At 43.2% G+C, this 19495-nt stretch overlaps 1 protein-coding gene across 2 annotated transcripts in view; it reads left to right on the top strand.

Annotated features, from left to right (window-relative positions):
• PRKCB (protein kinase C beta) overlaps positions 1 to 19495 on the top strand; it is a 206926-nt gene that overhangs the window by 63365 nt on the left and 124066 nt on the right. For both annotated transcript variants that reach the window (XM_039349688.1, XM_039349687.1), the window contains exon 3: positions 7250 to 7332. In XM_039349688.1, the coding sequence (XP_039205622.1) occupies positions 7250 to 7332 (83 nt within the window). The remainder of the gene's footprint in view (positions 1 to 7249; positions 7333 to 19495) is intronic.

Consider the following 19495-nt stretch of genomic DNA (forward strand, 5'->3'; position numbering starts at 1 on the left):
AGGCCAGGGGAAATTTGCTTGCTCAGTTTTAGTGGCCTTTGCACAATTATGAGAAAATACAGGAACTCATTCCCCTTTTCAGCTCGCCTGTTCTCTGTTTGGAACAAATGCTGCTTGGAAATGCTGCTTGTTCACTACATGGATGCAAACCATCAATAAATAAAACTGAACAGTGTGAACAGAATTGCTAAGACACCCCGACAGAATCAAAACTGACATATTTCCAAGACTTGCCAAAGTAAAAAACATTTGGGAACGAAGATCTTACAATGTGTATGTGTGGTTATATGTGTGTGTCCGTGTGTGTGTGTGTGTGTGTGACTGTGTGTCTGTGTGTGTGTGTTCACGCGTGCAGTTGCGATCCACCCAGTAGCTGCTTCCTTGCGGCATCTTCACTTGATGAGCCACTAGAGGAAGATGATTTTTTAAACATCCTTTTCATCACCCGAAGGCGCCCAGACTTCAAAAGCAGCTGATATTTAGCAAAGGTAATTGATGTTAGCAAGCCATGAAAACTTCCCCAAATGGGACCCCAAGGCAGGCTAGGGCAGCTTGGCCAAGCTGAGAAGGGCAGGCTCAGGTCAGGAGGAGGAAGGCAGATCAGTAACTCAGGCAGGCTTTCTCTTTGAGAAATGGAGAAGGAAAGGAACACAGTGATTTATCTAAGAATAGAGCTGGAAGGGACCTTGGAGGTCTTCAGGTGCAACACTCTGCTCAAGCAGGAGACCCCATACCATTTCAGATAGATGGCTGTCCGGTCTTTTCCTAAAAATCTCCAGTGATGAAGCACCCACAACTTCTGAAGGCCACCCATTCCACTGGTTAATTGTCCTCACTCTATTCTATTCTATTCTATTCTATTCTATTCTATTCTATTCTATTCTATTCTATTCTATTCTATTCCATTCCATTCCATTCTATTCTATTCTATTCTACAATCTGTCTATTCTATTCTACAATCTATTCTATTCTATTCTATTCTACAATCTATTCTATTTTATTCTATATTCTATTCTATTCTATTTTCTATTCTATTCTATTCTACAATCTGTCTATTCTATTCTACAATCTATTCTATTTTATTCTATATTCTATTCTATTTTCTATTCTATTCTATTCTATTCTACAATCTATCTATTCTATTCTACAATCAATTCTATTCTATTCTATTCTATTCTATTCTATTCTATTCTATTCTGCATTCCATTCCATTCCATTCCATTCTATTCTATTCTATTCTATTCTATTCTATTCTATTCTATTCTATTCTATTCTATTCTATTCTATTCTATTCTATTCTACAATCTGTCTATTCTATTCTGTTCTGTTCCGTTCCGTTCCGTTCCGTTCCATTCCATTCCATTCCATTCCATTCCATTCCATTCCATTCTATTCTATTCTATTCTATTCTATTCTATTCTATTCTATCCCGTGATTCTATTCTATTCTATTCTATTCTATTCTATTCTATTCTATTCTATTCTATTCTATCCCATGATTCTATTCTATTCTATTCTATTCTATTCTATTCTATTCTATTCTATTCTATTCTATGCCTCTGTTTATGCAACCAAGGATTGTATTAACTTTTTTGGCTGCTGCGCACACTGCTGGCTCATATTTAAGTGATCATCCCTCTCACAGTTACTGTTTTTGAGCCAGATTTCACCTAATCTGTACTTGTGTCCTGCTTAAGTGTCAAACCTTGCTTTTCTCCTCATTAAATTTCAAGTTGTTGGATAGGGCCCATTGTTCAAGTCTTTCAAGATCTTTTTGGATCCTGAGCTTGTCTTTGGGGGGTGTTGGCTATTCCTGTCAGCTTAGTGTCATCTGCAAATTTGATGAGTTCCCCTTCAATTCCCTCATCTAAGTCATTTATGAAGATATTGAAGAGTTCTGGGCCTAAGATGGAACCTTGTAGTACCCCATGGCTTACTTCCCTCCATGTGGATGTAGTAATTCTCTTAACAATTATCTTGCTTAGCAACAGAAATTTTAGGCTCAATTGTGGTCGTAAGTTGAGGACTATCTGTATATAATCTGTAACTGGAAGCTGGGAAAGATCCTTTGATCCATTCCTATTCTCATGGCACCCTGGATGGATGCAAACCAGGCCAGTTATGATCTGGGGAAAGACACCCTCGGTTGATTATGGGTGGAGTATTGAATAGAGTAGAGCTGGAAGGGACCTTGAGGTCTTCTAGTCCAGTCCCCTGCTCAAGCAGGAGAACCTATACCATCTCAGACAGGTGATTGTCTAGTCTCTTCTTAAAAACCTTCAGGGATGGAGCATCCACAATTTCTGGAGGCAAGCTGTTCCACTGGTTAATTGTCCTCACTGTTAGGAACTTTCTCCTTAATTCCAGGTTGCTTCTCTCTTTGATCAGTTTCCAACCATTGTTTCTTGTCCTGCACTCTGGTGCTTTGGAGAATAACGTGACCCCCTCTGCCTTGTGGCAGCCCCTCAGATACTGGAATACTGCTATCTTGTCTCCCTTGTTTCTTCTTTTCTTTAGACTACTCAAACCCAAGTCCTGCAGCCGTTCTTCATATATTTTAGTCTCCAGGCCTTGGATCATCTTAGTTGCTCTTCTCTGATTTTTTTTCAAACTCTCAACATCTTTTTTGTGATATGGTGACCAAAATTGGCTGCAGTATTCGAGGTAAGGTCTTACTAGGGGCTTTATAAAGTGGTACTAATACCTCATATGATCTTGATTCTATGCCTCTTTTTTTAATCAACCCAGGATTGTATTAGCTTTTTTGGCTAGTGCTGCACACTGCTGGTTCATGATTAAATGATTATCTACTAGGATTCCAAGGTCCCTCTCATAGTTACTGTTTTTGAGCCAGTCTCACCTAATCTGTAATAACTTTGATTTTTCTTGCATAATGTAAAACTTTGCTTTCCTCCACATTAAAATTAATTTTGTTGGATAGGACCCATTGTTCAAGTCTGTCAAGAACTTTTTGGATCCTGAGTTTGTCTTCTGGAGTGTTGGCTACTCCTGCCAGTTTAGTGTCATTTGCAAATTTGATGAGTTCCCCTTCAATTCCCTCATCTAAGTCATTGATGAAGATATTGAAGAGTACTGGGCCTAAGATGGAACCTTGTGGTACTCCACTGCTTACTTCTCTCCATGTGGATGTAGTGCCATTGAGGACTACTTGTTGAGTATGGTTTGCCAGCCAGATACAGATCCACCTGGTAGTGATGTTGTCTATTCCACTTTTTTCTAGCTTACCAAGGAGTAGGTTGTGGTCTACTTTATCAAATGCCTTACTGAAGTCTAAGTATACTATGTCCACAAAATTTCACTGGTCTATTAGTTTAGTCACTTCATCAAAGAATGAAATAAGATTGGTTTGGCATGATCTGTTTTTTAACAAACCTGTGCTGGCTACTAGTTATAACTTTGTTTCTAGTTGTTCGCAGATCTGTTTTTTGGTTATCTTTTCTAGGATCTTCCCAGATATTGATGTTAAACTGATTAGTCTGTAGTTTCATGGGTCTATTTTTTTTCCTTTCTTGAAGATGGGAACCACATCAGCCCTTTTCCAATCCTCAGGTACTTTCCTGGTGCTTCGGGATTTATGAAAGATGTGGTACAGCAGTTCTGAGATAACATCTGCCAGCTTCTTCAGAACTCTGGGATGTAATCTGTCAGGCCCCAGTTATTTATATTCGTCAAGGTCAGATAGGTGTTCTTTTATCATTTTCTTGTTTATTTTAATTTTTGTTTCTAGTTTGTCTTTTGCAGTGGTTTTTTTGGTATGTTGGGCTATAGTTTCCTCTCGTGTGAAGACTGATGCAAAGTATGAGTTAAACAGCTCTGCTTTCTCCCTATTGCCTGTTATTTCCTTCTTCTCTCTTTAGTGGACCTACAGTTGACTTTTTTGTTGTTGTTAATATGTTGGAAGAAACTTTTTATTATTATCCATGATTTCTGTCTTTGTTCATTCTGAGCCTTTGCTTTCCTGACTTCATCTTTGCATCTTCTGGCTGTCTGCTGATAATTGGCCTTAGCTTTCCAATTTTTGTATTTGTCCTTTTTGTCTTTCAGTTTGTCAGAGAAATCTTTGTGCAGCCCTGCTGGTTTCTTCTTGAATTTCTTGTTTTTCTTTTTCAGTGGTACTGTACTGGTCTGGGCTTTTGTGATTGCATTTTCAGAGTTTCCCACGATTCTTGGGTTGTTTTCCCCTTTAGGATTTTCATCCATAGGATCTTTCTAGGTTCTCTCTGAGTTTGTTAAAGTCAGCTCTTTTGAAGTTCAAGACACTGTGTCAGAATCCAATTATATTTCATCTCTAGTTATCGACTATGGAAAATCCCATTTCTGCCCTCTCTGGATTCTGTCATAAGATGAAGGGGAAGGGGGGGGGTGAACAAGGGGGTTTATGGCGCTCACTTCCTTCTGTACAACTTCAAAGGGATTGAATGTGGATACCACCAAAAGGACTAAATCATAACAATGGGGCCATCAGCTTTCATCTACTCTTCTCTGAAGTCTCCCTTCCACCGGCAGTGAGGAAAAAGGGGGTGGAAATGTAACACCTGGGATTGTCGCTGGAAAGATGGTGGGCTGGGCTGGGCTGCTGGGGACCCCTTAAAACCTTGAACTGTAGGGCTTGGGCCCCAGGTCCTGTCTAGAACGCCTGCAACCATTTTCTCTTAATAAAGGATGCCTGTTGGAAGAAATATTCCAAGAGTTCTGTCTTCTAAAGATGCAAAGTGGGGTGGGTTCTTACACACTGGTTGGATTTTTTTCTGTTGCTAGTGTTTGCATTATATTAAATTCCAGTATGACATGGTCACTTTCGCCCAAAGTTCTGGCAACTTCAACCCCTCTATCACTTCTTCTCTATTAGTTAGAATTAAGTCCAGTATGGCTTTACGTCTAGTTACCTCCTCCACCTTTTGGAGACAAAGTTGTCAGCTATGTTGGTTAGGAATCTGTTTGATCTCCCACTCGCTGCAGAGTTTGTCTCCCAGTTGATATCTGGATAGTTGAAGTCTACCATTACTACTGTGGTGTGCTTTCTACATACATTTGTTAACTGGTTGGCAAAGAGTTAATCTATTTATTCTGATTGGTTGGGTGGCCTGTAATATATACCTATGGTAATGTCATTTTTTTTCTTTTACTGTATATTGACTCATATACATTCTGGAGAGATTTTATCTTGGATCATGTGCATTTCTGTAGATATGTACTGTTCTCTTACATGTAGAGCATATATTGGTAGAGGAGTATCAGTCACTGTCCAATCAGAGATGTGTGAATTGGGCAAATCTGTATTCTTCCTTTGTCTCTCCTTCCCTACACGAAACACAGAAAAGTCTCTAAGCTGCCATATGTGTTCTCTTGATTAGCATCACATGTAAAGGCTGTCATGCAGACCTTCTCTTGGTGTGGACGCTGTGCAGTGGTGACCTGCTACCGTCTGACATGCTCTCCCCTCTCTTCCTATTGGCCTCTGCTTGTCTGCCAGCAAGTCCAGGGGTAGCAGGAGCAGATGCAGTGCCAGGTGGCCTCTGTGTTGTGCACTTTGGCCTCCTTGCCCCTGCCCAGCAAAGTCTGCGGGCCAATCGAACCATTCAGGCTGCAGCCGGGGACTCCTAAGGGCTGGGTGCAGCTGGAACTCCCTTGTAAAGGAAATGGCTTCCTTTCACCACAGTCAGCCTGGTGGTAAGAACGGCCTGATCGATCCATCGATCGATTGCTGAGATGGCCACGTGCACCCAATCTGCCCTGGATGACTCTGCTAGTCCTTTGCAGACAGCTGGAGGGCAGCCCTTGGCCCCAGATAGGGCCGGCTGTGCCAATTCTGGCATTTGCAAGAGGGATTTTTATGGTTTTGAACTGGGGGAGCCAAGCCCATTTGTTATTCAGTCTTTTCGGTATATGCATTTTCATCTGCATCTCCTCCCCAGCCGATGATCTCCTGTAGTTCCGGCTGCAGGGAACCAGCCCGCATTGGCCGCACCATGTATATAACATTCTGATTTTAGCCCTCTTGTGATCTTGTTTTCATTTATGCATAATTGCTTAAACGTCTAGTGGTTTTACAAAATATTTTATAATATTTATAAAAGTGGTTTTATAATATATTGTTTCATTACATGCTACCCAGAGTCACCTTCTGTGGGATGGGGGGGTGTCATATAAACTTGATAAATAGATAAATACAGAGGTTGTCCCTCTGCTTTGGGCATGGGCGTAGCTGGGGGGTAGAAAGCCTGCACACTCATTGTGGCAGAAATGGGGTGAATCTGGATGCCCGATGAGCAGGGTCGCTGATACCACCACACCATTTTGTCAAAAGAAACTGGTTGTGGCATTTGGGCATTAGCTCTGTTCCTGAACCACTCAGGAATTGTAGGTCTGCCTGGACAAATCAGTGATTTTCAGTGCTGGTCAAGTGCAGAAGGAGAGGCAGATGTCAGCAGACTTAAGTGACCTGCTCACTCCAGGGTTTGGGGACCCCTGGATAAACATAAAGATCAGTCTCTGCCTCTTGTTCTGTTATTGGTCCTGGGCACAAAGGGCTGAGTCTAGATCAGTGTTTCTCAACCTTGACAATTTTAAGGCATGTGGACTTCAACTCCCAGAATTCCTCAGCCAGCATTGCCTTAAAATTGTCAAGGTTGAGAAACACTGGTCTAGATTAAAATGAATCTGCTAAGACTGTTGTGTGGATTAGAGTAGCAGATAAATAAACGACTTGATCTAATTGCATCCCTTGGACCCCTTTGCTCAATCTCCAAATGTTTTGGATTACAATTCCCATCCATCATGACTGTGGGCCATAGTCACTAGAGTTAGCAAAGGCCCCTGCAGAGCCAGGCTTTGTTTGCCGCTAATTCACAAAGAAGAATGATTTTCTCTCAAAAATTCTTCATGAATTTTGCAGAGAAAAATCTTGAAAGGTCTGTTTTTACACACACACACACACACATACACACACACACACACAGTCCACATAAAATTGAGGGATAATCTTGTTACATTCTTAAATTAAACAAATTCATCTTATTTTTTTTTAAAAGACAGGAAAACAAATTACCTCTGCCTTACAAATCCACATTAAATGCAAAATCAGGATGTGGGGTGCAGGAAATGTAGTAAGCAACCTGGCAGGGATAACATGGGGTACCCCAAGGATTATCCCTAGGCCAGACGGAAGACCACTTCTCCCTTTTCCACGAGCCCCCGATTAACCTGCATCCTCACTTTTCTCGTTGCAGTTTGTTGCTTCGTTGTCCACAAGAGGTGCCACGAGTTTGTTACCTTCTCCTGCCCAGGGGCCGACAAGGGTCCTGCCTCCGACGTGAGTAAACTCAGCAGAGCTGGCCAGAAGGACGGAGGGGACAGTTGAGGGGCAACACCAAAAGAGCCAGCCTGGGGTTGTGGTTGAGACCATGAGTCCACTCCCCGCTGGGAATGCTCAGGGGGTGCTTTGGGGGCACGCTCCCCGGAGGAGGGAAGGTGGGCATGTGATTTACATGGCCTAAAGGCAGAATGTACGTGGGTAAAGCCAGTTGGCTTCATTTGCAGATCTAAAAACAAAAAAAAATCAAAATTGCACATTTTATGTGGTTTGATTTGAACAGGAGGAAAGTTCACCACAGACTTGAATGTTCAGTCCTTGAAAAGCTTTTGCAGCTGGTGTCCTTAATTCCATTCAAGTGCCTTGAGCTGTCTTTCTCTCTCTGTGTCTGTACGTATATGTGTGTGTGTGTGAGGGGGAAGGGGGTTAGCCCAAATCCATCTGCAAAAAAGAAGGAAAAATTAAGCCTGGAGAACAGAATCAAGGCCTGTCTGGAATCAGGACACCTGGTGAATCTCAGCACTCCCATGGAAAATTTTTCTTAATTTACGGGGATATCTGCAGAGGGAGGGGTAGCCCTGATCATATGGCCATGGGCACCATGTTTTTTTTGTCCCCCACCCCTTTAGCCCATTTGCAACTTGGCTTCCCCAGATATACTTTCTGGTTTGGTTTTTAAAATACTGTTTTGAGTATGCACCAGGGTGAAAGCCAGAGTCCACTTTTCATGCCAAATGGATCCTCTCTGCTCAGGGGCCATTTTCCTGCCCCCTCCTCCATTTCCTGTGGAACCCACCTGCCATGCTGGGGAGGGGGCTGCAGAATATGGCCCAAAAAATCTGAGATGGAGCCATGATGGTGCAATGGATGGTTTGATCCAGAAGTGCTCTTGGCAACCCATTCGTGAGAGCAACAAAAGAGGACTCTTCAAGCTGAATTGGAAAGTGCACAATTGCAAAACTTGTCAAAAAGGAAAATGAAACATTCAGAATCTTGAAAGTTTAGGAGGAAATGAAAAATAAGTCTTGGAGCCAAATGCTTCCAATTTTTTTTTTGCCATACTCCAAACGTTTATACATATCTATAAATGGCACCTCGAGGCCCTTTGCGCAAGAAACCCAGCAATTAATTTAACAATAAAAACACAGATTCTGCTTTCAGCAGTCTTTAGAAAATCTGGAGAGAATCCACATTCTAGGCACCAAGCAAGACAAGATGCACACCCACCCACCCTTTGAAGGGATGTGCTGTCAGTGGGGAAGAGCTAATTTCAGAGGCTGCCACTGTGATTGATGGGGAGGTGCTGATGAGCCTCTGTTCTCCAACTGCCTCTATTTTTAGTCTCTTTGGTGATGATGAACAGACCAAAATACAGCCAGATGATTGTCCTCAGAGGACAGGTGCCAGGCAGGTGTGGAGCAGATCTTTCAAATGTTGACCGAGGTGGGTCCTGAAGCCTCCACCGCTCTTTCCACCACTCTGTCGCTTTTCCACCTGGAAGTGGGGAATTGGGAGGAGGAGAGACTTTCCCCCCTGCAGTTCTCTCCCTTCCCCTCCTGCTTACTTGATCCTCGATCTTGAGCAGATTAGGGGATCCTGCAAGGGCTTGAGGCTCTCTGTGCTGGAGATAGGGATGGGGCTTGAAGGATGTGTCCTTGTGAATGAAGGTCACGGCATTTTTTATTTCTAGTGGAATCTAGCCTTGCACCCCTCCTCCTCCTCCTCCTCCTCCTCCTCCTCCTCCTCCTCCTCCTCCTCCTCCTCCTCCTCCTCTCTCTCCATCTCCTGGCCCAGAGACAGATGCTGCCACTCGCCAATGTCAAGATGTTTCTGGGCCATCAGATGACGGGTCCTCCACTGACCCGCCCCAGGCCACCTTCCATCCGAGTGTGGCATCTCGGATGCTCTGAGAGGTTGCTCTAGAGCAGTGGTTCTCAACCTTTCTAATGCCGTGACCCCATAATACAGTTCCCCATGTTGTGGTGACCCCCAAGTGGGTGTGGCCACCAATAAGAGGGAGTAGGACAGCTAGGGAAAAGGGGAAAAATGGCGGACAACGTGGTTTGGCGACCCCCGTGAAATGGTCGTTCGACCCCAAATGGGGTCCCGACCCACAGGTTGAGAACCACTGCTCTAGAGAGGCCTCTTCTGTTTGTTTGTTTATTTATTTTATTTATTTATGAGACTTATATACCGCTTTAAGTGCAAGCACTCTCTAAGCGGTGTACACCAGTAAGCAATGTGTATATATATATATATATATATATATATATATATATATATATATATATATATATATATATTTACATTGCCCCCAACAATCTGGGTCCTCATTTACCTACCCCGGAAGGATGGAAGGCTGAGTCAACCTTGAGCCGGTGAGATTTGAACCGCTGACCTGCTGAACACAGTCAGCTAAAGTGGCCTGCAGTACTGCACTCTAACTGCTGCGCCACCTCGGCTCATTCTGTTGACTCCAACTGCTCCATTCCCCCAGTTCCTGCTAGGGGGGGTGGAATGCGCCTCCTCATTCCCAACAGAGAGGAAAGGAGGCCTTCCAGGAGACCGAGAAAACAATGCTTAGATAGTCTATGTGGGAGAAAGAGAGCTAAGATGGCTCCTCCCCAAGAGAGTATGTTTAGCAGTGCAAACGGTCTGTTTCAATTGGGCAAGTTCTCTGTCTAGAGGTGAGGAACAATGGAACAAACTGCTTCGAAGAATCTCAGTGTCTTGCTTGGTCTTTGGTGTCTGACAACAGGTTCCAAATCTGAATGTGGGCAGACACCCGAGGGCCTCGCCTGCCATTCAGAGGGCAGAACAGCCACATGCTGGTTTGGGACAAAGATGGTGGCTTATTGCTGGTTTTGGTGGGAAGAAGAAGGTCTCGTTGCTTCATTACTTGTAGCTGCCTGCCTTACTCCAGAGGAGTTGTGTGCTTTTCTAATGCCTGATAGATGGATGAAAAGGGGCATCCTGCAAGATTGGGAGATACAATAGTTAGAAGACCATCAAATGCATGAGAGCAAATCAAATTTTAAAAAGGGCAAGAGAAGATGGATTGCTCCTTTCTTGACCCTAGGATCAGAGCAAGCACAAGGGTGAACAGGCAAAGAGATTAGAAGGAATTTTCTACTGGTAGAAGCTCTCTAAAGCCTGGAATTGTTTTCGTAGTGCATCATCATCTCTCATCCTTGGCAGCTTTCAGATGGTTGGTCTTCAACTCCAGGCTTGCTGGCTGGGCATTCTGGGAATTGGAGTCCACCCATCTGAAAGCTGCCAAGGTTGAGAGGTGCTGGCCTAAAGCAAAAGTGAATTTGTCTTTCCCAAATTTGTTAAGGTGAGGCTGGAGGGCTAATGGTTGGGGAGGGCTAAGCAGAGTTTCTCCAATTTTATATAGCTGCTGGGAGCTGGGTTTTTTTCTGTTTTCCTTTTGCTATTTACAAACAAAAATCCATAAAAAACCCAATGAAAACCAACGCGGTGCATTTTCACTCATTATTTAAATTTACAACTTACAAGGCAATTATGTGTGCACTTTTTTTTAATAAGTAAGGAGGATATAGTATAGGTGAGGTTTTGCATTAAATAGTCATTTTATGTTGGAGCAAGAGAAAACAAATCTTCTATACTTATATTTGAAGAAAACGAAAGAAGAAAAATGATGTCATATTTATATGTTGCACATCAAGAAATAGCAGTTTAATACAGATGTGAATATTCATGTTTTCAGCATTTATTTTAGGCAATATCACAGGCAAACTCAGTTAATGAATTTACTTCTGATATAGTCAGTGGTATTTTTCTCATCTTGGGGGTTGGTGATTAAATGGATAGTTAATGTACATTTTTCCAGCATGAGTTGGAGGAAAATATTCATTTTAGTTTGATGTACGTTCATACAGAAATTGTATCTCAGGTATTAATTTCACCATATTTCTCCTGTAATTCAGTTAATCTTGAAAAAAATATTTATTTTTTCTCTTGTCAACTTGCTTTGTCCATAAACAAAGTTTTCAAATTGTTACTTCAACTTTTTTGTCAACTTTAAGAACACTAATTTTACTGCCTTGTAAATCCAGTTTTAGCTGATTTAAAAGTCAAAATATGTCAAGGAACCCACCATTGTTAACCAGTCAAATTCAGGAAATCTGTCTTTACTTTCAAATAGAACATCTTTTGCTGACAGAGGATGTCACTCCAAGAACAATACAGCTTCATCTTTCATTTTAAAGAGTTATTTAAAAAGGTTTCCCTTTGATAGTCATCAAACCTCAGAGCTCGTGGTTACTCCCTAATTATTTATACAAAGCAATACAATTTCTGCCGTGTAAAGGATGAGATTTTGTGCACATCAAAACAATTGCACATTCCTGAAGAGTGACTTTGAAATGTGAGACCTTATTTTTCACCACTGTAGCATCCTCTAGTGCTACCATGCACAGTCTAGAGGTACAGGTTGACCCCTGAGAAATGGGGTCTTCTCCTAGCCCAGCAGCTATCTGAGCTCAATTTCTCTAGTCAATTATGCCTTCGAGTAATGGATTTACTGATCAGGGTACTCATTTCACCAGCACTTGGTTCAGTTCTTAGAACATAGAATAACAGAGTTGGAAGTGACCTTGGAGGTCTTCTAGTCCAGGGGTTCCCAACCCCCAGGCCATGGCCCACTACAGGCTGCAGGCCGTTCAGAACCAGGCTGCAGAAGTAGCGGGTGAGTGTGTGTGTTTGGTGGGCAGGCAGGTGCGTGCATGGAGTTTCATTTGTGCAAGTGGTGGGCGCACGTGCCCACCCGCCATTCAGGCAGAACCATCTCCTCCCCCCCTGCTGGTCCACAAAGCTCATACACTTGGAGACAGTTGTTCTAGTCCCAGCCCCTGCTTGAGCAGGAGACTCTATACCAGTGGTTCTCAACCTTTTTAATGCCACGACCCCCAACCGGTCGTAAGTCGAGGACTACTCAACTGGTGCAGCACCGTTTGCAGAAGGGGACTTTTGGCGGGCTCAGCAGGGCAGAGACAGCCTGGACAATTCCTATTGGCTTTTGAAAGCCAATAGAATTAGACTCTATTCAAGAGAGTCTATTCTATTGGCTTTCAAAAGCCAATAGAATAAAAGGGAGTAGCACAGCTAAGGAAAAGGGGGAAAAGATGGCGGACTGCGTTGTTTGGCGACCCCCGTGAAATGGTCCTTCGACCCCAAATGGGGTCCCGACCCACAGGCTGAGAACCACTGCTCTATACCATTTCAAACAAATGATTGTCCAGTCTCTTTTTGAAAGCCTCCAGTGTTGGAGCACCCACAACTTCTGGAGGCAAGGCGTTCCACTGGCTAATTGTCCTGACTGTCAGGAAATTTCTCCTTAATTCCAGGTTGCTTCTCTCCTTGGTTAGTTTCCATCCATTGCTTCTTGTCTTGCCTTCACTACTGCTCAAACACAGTCTCCTTCATCTTCAACTTATTGCTTTGGTTTTTCCTTTCCCATGAGAGAGTTTTCATTGTCCCTGTTGAAATTCATATTGCTGGTTTTTGCCTATTGTTCCAAGATATTCCTAAATTTTGATAGTTCAAACTGTTTCTGTCCACACTATTTATTTGTTTGTTTCTTCAATTTGTATAAATGCCCATCTCAGTTATGTTACTTGGGGTGGCTCACACAGTTAAAAATCTCCAAAAGCAGACCCAAATAAATAACCAGACAATGGCAATAACAAGCCACAAACACAATTAAAATCCTAAAATGCCATCTATGTTTTAAAAATATTTTCTAACCCATCGTTCTACTACTTTCTAAGTATGCTGAATAGGCAAGACCTAACTGGAGGATAATATTTGTTTTAATTAAGGAAAAGAATCTACAGACCCATTTGTATATTCTGAATGTTTGCATTTCAAATGGAATTTCAATTTGAGAACTCTACTGCTTTAGTTACACTTTTGCAAGCCAATTGCAAAACTCTTTGGAATACTGCTGCAATGAAGGACAAGAATGTGATTAGGCCAATAGAGGGCTGTTGGCCACAATGCTGGTTTAATGGATTTCTGCACTTGGGTTGGTCTAGATAACCTCTAAAACCCTCCCAACTCATATCTTCCACGATCCTCTGGAGCACAGCGTGGGGGAAAAGTAGTTTGGTCCAGGTGAGTTGCTCTGAGGGGATTATGTTCTGTTTGACTGACTGACTGACTGAACGAACGAATGAATGAGATGGGCACCTGAACTCAATCTGTAGAAAGAAGACACCATTTCCAAAAGGAAGCTGGCATAAGCCGGCCAAAGACAGGCTGAGCCAAGAGCAAAATGAGATTCCATTTCCAAAATGTTTTTTGCTAAGCAGGATTGCAGTGGGTCTGGCAAGTGTCACTTTGTTGACCAATAAGGCAGTGCGTAAGGGGAGAGGAAGCAAGTGAGCAAGCGGTGGAGGAACTGATGTGCAGCTCTGCCTTGTTAATGCCTCTTCTAGCACGGTGCAGCATGGTGGCCAAGGCTGTGGAGATCCTGCTGCTCTGCATCTGGGTGTGATAGTCTAACGAAAAGAAGGACTAGGGGAGACACGATAGCAATAGTTCAATATTTGAGGGACTGCCACAAAGAAGGGGGGGTATCTTGTCCTGCCTTCTCCAAAACACCAGAAGGCAGGACAAGAAGCAACGGATGGAAACTAATCAAGGAAAAAAGCAACCTAGAACCAAAGAGAGATTTCCTGACAGTGAGAACAATTAATCATGGAACAGCTGGCCTTCAGAAGTTGCAGGTGCTCCATCACTGGAGGTTTTCAAGGAGAGACTGGACAACCACCTGTCTGAAATGTATAGGGTCTCCTGCTAGAGCAGGGGGTTGCACTATAAGACCTCCAAGATCCCTTCCAACTGGATTATTCTATGTTCTATGTCTTGGTGTCTGGGGGCGAAGATGGCATGCTCTTGCGCAACAGCCATTGGACGGTGAACCCACAAACAGAGTGTGAGGTTGGCACTTAAGCGCACGGAAAGGAAAGCCTTTTCTTTCAGTGAGGCTCATATACAAGACACCCTCCCCCCTGCTTATGTTCCTTCTCTGCAATGCTACAAAGCCCCCAGCAACCCCGTTCATTGGTTGGGAACAGGAATGAATCATATTTAATTCCTCTGCTATGACCGCTGTCTTTAGCTCTCACAGACAGCACGTTTGACTCTGGTTTGATTCCAGGGAGATGCTTGTTGTCCATTATAGCAATTGCTAGAGGGCTGGAAAGCAGTTTGGTGGGCAGGACCTCCTTTGCCTTGAGAGGGGCTTGATGGGGGGCACATGGTTTGCGATTCAAAGTAAATCTGTCCCTTTTGCATTCTTTCTGGACTTTGCCAACTCCAGGACAGCCGTCCTGCCACTTGAAAGCCCTGCAGGGTCAAATGTTCTGGCTAATGTTCCAGTTAGCCTTATATTCTCATGGCAAATGTTCCTTCCTCCTTGCTGTGAGCATCCTGAGGAGAAGATCCTGGAGAGAGTCTTGGCAGTTGCCCCCTCCCTTATTAAAGAGAAGGGAGCCACTGGAGTCATCTCTCTCTCTCTCTCTCTCTCTCTCTCTCTCTCTCTCTCTCTCTCTCTCTCTCTCTCTCTCTCTCTCTTCTCTCTCTCTCTCATCTCTCTCTATCTCTCTATCTATCTCTATCTCTCTCCTGGCGGCAGCACTGAGGGGAGACCAAAGACCAAAGGAGCAGGGGAAGCATTTGTCTTCATCTCGGTTTGTCCTCCATCTACTCTGTGGAGGCCCCTTCATCCACAGTACAGAGCTGCCATCTTGGAACACCCGAAGCTGCTGCTCCTTCCGTGACTGCATGCCCTTGGAGGGAGCGGCGGGCTCTGCTCTGGCCACGGGTGCCCAGTGGAGCCCAAATCTGCACAAAGGTGCTCCTCTTGGCCCTCATTGCCTCTGCTCCTTCTGAGGGAAGTAGATTCCCCCCTTTTCTGCCTGCTGCTGTGCAGGCCAAGATGGAAGGGCCCTTTCTACTGGCCTCTTGCAGAAACAGGGAGCAGCCCAGGAACCACTGTAGAAAAGGCAGAAGAGTTTGTTTATTTATTTACTTATTGAATTTATTTGCCACCCATCTAGTTTCAAACAACTCTGGGCAACTAACAGCATAAGAGTTGGCAGAATTGGGCTCTTTCTGAAGCTGGCTGGCTTGCTCCGCCTCCAAAGTGGCCCACCCTCCGGTAGTCCAGGGGCAGAAGAAGTGGCTGGTTCAAAAGGTGGCTTAGCTTCTAATCCCAAGTGTTTTAAGTCCAAATAATGCGTATTTTAACAAACTCTCAACAGAGAACTTTGGGACAGAATCATAATAGGTTATTTCCTCTGATTTCATTTGATTGCAGGATACAAGAGCTCTTGATGGGAGGCCTTCCCAAGAGATCCCTCAGTCTAGAGAAAAACTGTGATTTGAGTCATAATTCTGTCATGGTTATGAAAGACATAAATCTTCAGGAGTTCCAGAAACGTTGCCTCGTCAGTACATCTGAGTAATGTGAGGCAGAGAGGAAAAAGAAAAGAAACTAGATTTTATTTCAGGTTCTGAACTGGTTGGAGGCCAGTTAATTGTTAAACTGGTTAATTGTCCTCACTGTCAGGAAGCTTCTCCTTAATGTTCCAGGTTGCTTCTCTCCTTGATCAGTTTCCATCTTTTGCTTCTTGTTTTGCCTTCTGGTGCTTTGGAGAATAGATTGACCCCCCCCTTCTGTATGGCAGCCCCTCAAATATTGGAATACTGCTATCATGTCAGCCCCTAGTCCTTCTTTTCACTAGACTAGACATGCCCGATTCCTGCAACTGCTCTTCATCATCTTTGTTGCTCTTATCTGCACTCTGTCCAAAGTCTCAATATATTTTTTATATCATGGTGAACAAAACTGGATGCAATATTCCAAGTGTTAACCACTTTATAAGTTTTATCAGAGTTATATGATGCTTCAGTTGCTAATCACCTCGGAGCAGTTTACAGTCTTAGCATGGGCAAACTGGATTGACTCAGTAATATGTTGTTTGTCCATCGATTTCGATGAAGACCTTGACATCTTGTGGGTTATGGGCCATCAACGATGTGTCCGTAGGTGGCTAATAAGACCGATATATAGACTCAGTATATAGACTCAGTAATATATAACTGTGATGAATAGATAATAGATAAATTGGATAAATACGTAAATAGGAAAGAAATAGAAGGCTACCTCAGTAAGTCGAGAAACTATAAAATGGAAAAGGAAAATGTTGCACTTCTTCCTCCTCTCCTGAAATAAACCAATTTTGATTGCTTTGATTGCTTTCCTAAATCTCCCAAATGTTGGGACAAGTTGAATCTCCAAGAGAGGCTGCTACAGAGATTCGGGGTGGTGATGGTGGTTATAGTCAAGAAGGCCTCCACCCCCACCCACCCCCCACCAGTCCAGATCAGGGGTTCTTCACCTTTTTGTACTGTGGAGCCTTTGGATAGTTTGAGGAAACTATGGTCTTTTTGCAAAACCCAATCTGGGTCAGAGCTTGCCTTCTGAGCTTTTGGACTTGTGTTGAACAGAGAACTTCTCTTTCACCAGAATGTGTGTTTTGGGCTATTCTCTGTATAATATTTATGTGATGCTTGGCTGTCTGTGACTTTTTAGTTGAGTTTGGTGTGTTTGGTTGTTTATTGACTGGTTGTTAAGTCATTAGCAGTTGTTTCCTTGTGCTGCCAAGCCCTCAGCCTTCTAAGTACTTGATAAGCTGGTACTGACAAGGGCCCCGTTTCCCAGCTTCAGTCATTTCCCTGGCTATTTTTGTCCCCCCTCTTTTTAGAGTAAAAATTTATTTTTCTTTTTTTTAATGAGCTAAATATAAATAATGAAGAAAAAGAATAAATGAAATTATAAAAGAAGGAAACTGAAAATAAGAAGGAAAAACATGCAAAATGTATTTTGTAGAAATAAATATATTGATAAATTGAAGCCATGATTCATTGTAGTTATCTGTAGCTGGTCTAGATTAATCTGTCATGGTTCTGACAGATGAAACCCTTCAAAAGAACTTCGAGGCATTGTTTATCTTAAAGAATCTTTTATTCGAGAGACAAAGTATTGGCACTACATAGTTGAAACCAAAAACTAAATTCCCCTCCCTTGGATACAAAGTAACAAAGTGCAATTCCCTCCTCCAATAAACAGTCATAAATCACATTCCCCAATTAGCTTGAAGCACGGGCTTCCTCACCAGCCCTCCAACCCGCCAAAACACTATCAGCTTTGGGCCCAATGTTTTTGGGTTCCCACAGCTGAGTTATTATTGTTATGACTAGCTGGACTCACATCCCTATCCCCCCTCCCAGCATCAACTAATTCTAAAAGCAATAGAGAAAATGGCTGCATTTCCATCTGTTGGCAAAGCAAGAACATCCGATGTTAGCAGTGTTGACGTCCAGCCCCCCTTCCAAAAAGGACAAATCCTGTAATGCAAACAAAATCACAGGTTAGGGGTTGCCTTTTGGTTTGTTAGGGTGTTTCTTATAGAACCTATTAATGAGTCCATCAGCTTTTACATCACTAGATTTTACCCAGGTGGCTTCTGACAACAGATATCCCTTCCATTGCACTAAATACTGCAATTTCCCTTTAAAAATTCTAGAATCAAGAGTACGCTTCACTTCATAGTGAATCTGTCCTGCTACTACGAGAGGTCCAGGTGCCTTCTTAAGGGGAGGTCTTAAGGTGGAATCCCAAAAAGGTTTCAGCAGGCTACAGTGGAATACAAGGTAGACTTTCCTTAAGAGTCTGGGAAGTTTTAGTTCTACCGTGACCGGGTTAATAATCTTTACAATGGGGAAAGGTCCTAAGTACTTTGGTCCTAACTTCTTACTAGGTAACTTAAGCCGTAAGTATTTTTTGGACAAATAAACCTTTTCCCCAACTTGGAATGTCCTTTGAGGAACCTTTTTTTTTATCTGCCTGTTTTTTATATGTCTTGGAAGCCTTTTTCAAAGCAGTCTTTGTGGCTTTCCAAACTTCTTCCCACCCCGTCACTCATTGATCAAGAGTTTGGGAAGTGGAGGGTCCCTGAGGATATTTGGGTATTGGGCTGAACTCTTTTCTTGTGGCCACCTGGTGCTGCTGTGAACAATTATTGTAAGCCACCTCTGCAAAAGGAAGGAGGTCAGTCCAATTCATTTGCTGATAATCCACATAGCATCGGAGATACTGTTCCACCATTGAGTTCACAGATTCAGTCACCCCCTTGGTAGACAGGTGAAAGGCCGACGATAGTCCTTGAGATGAGCCAATTAGTTTAAGAAAACTCCTCCCAAACTTAGCTGTAAACTGCATCCCCCTGTCAGAGATTATTGGTTTTGGTGCGCCATGCAATCTGTAGATGTATTTCAAAAACAATTTGGTTAGTCGTTGAGCAGACGGGAGCCCTTTGCAGGCAATGAAGTGAGCCTGCTTTGAGAACAGATCTATCACAGTCCAGATGACTGTATTTCCCCTACTTTCAGATAGGTCCACTATAAAGTCCATAGCAATTTCTTCCCATGATTGGGAAGGGTCCGCCACTGATTGTAATAGCCCAGGGGGTTTCCCCGGAATTTTTTTTCCTGGTGGCACATACAGCACAACCCCAGACATAGTTTTCTATGTCTCATTTCAATCCCGGCCACCAAAATTGCCAATTGATGAGGTGTAGTGTTTTTAGATATCCAAAGTGCCCTTCTGTTTTACATCATGGCTGTGTCAGAGCGCGTTAAGGCGGAGGGTCTCGGGCAAGTACAGCTTTCCCCCTTTGTAAGCTAAACCATCCCTGCATATTAGAGAGGTTTGATTGTCCTTGAACCATTGGTCAGTGAGGAGCTCTCGTTTTATTTTCTTTGCCCCAGGGTCATCGGAGTTTGGGGCTCTTGAAGGTGGGGCTCTGCACGGTGTGAGTTGAGAAGCAGTTTGTGGAGCGGAAATAATTGCTTCATTAATCTTTTCATGCTGGCTCTTGTACTGGAGCAATCTGGATAAAGTATCAGCTAAGAAGTTTTTTTCCTCCCGGTATGTATTTTAGGATGAAATTAAAACGGTTAAAGTATTGTGCCCATCGTACTTGTTTCGGGAACAATTTGTGGGGAGTTTTCAGGGCTTCTAGGTTTTTGTGATCAGTCCATACCTCGAAAGGCACCTTGCTCCCCTCTA

This window comes from Crotalus tigris, unplaced genomic scaffold (assembly GCF_016545835.1).
Source record: "Crotalus tigris isolate CLP2741 ecotype Arizona unplaced genomic scaffold, ASM1654583v1 scf7180000018301.7375997, whole genome shotgun sequence".
Lineage (NCBI taxonomy): Eukaryota > Metazoa > Chordata > Lepidosauria > Squamata > Viperidae > Crotalus > Crotalus tigris.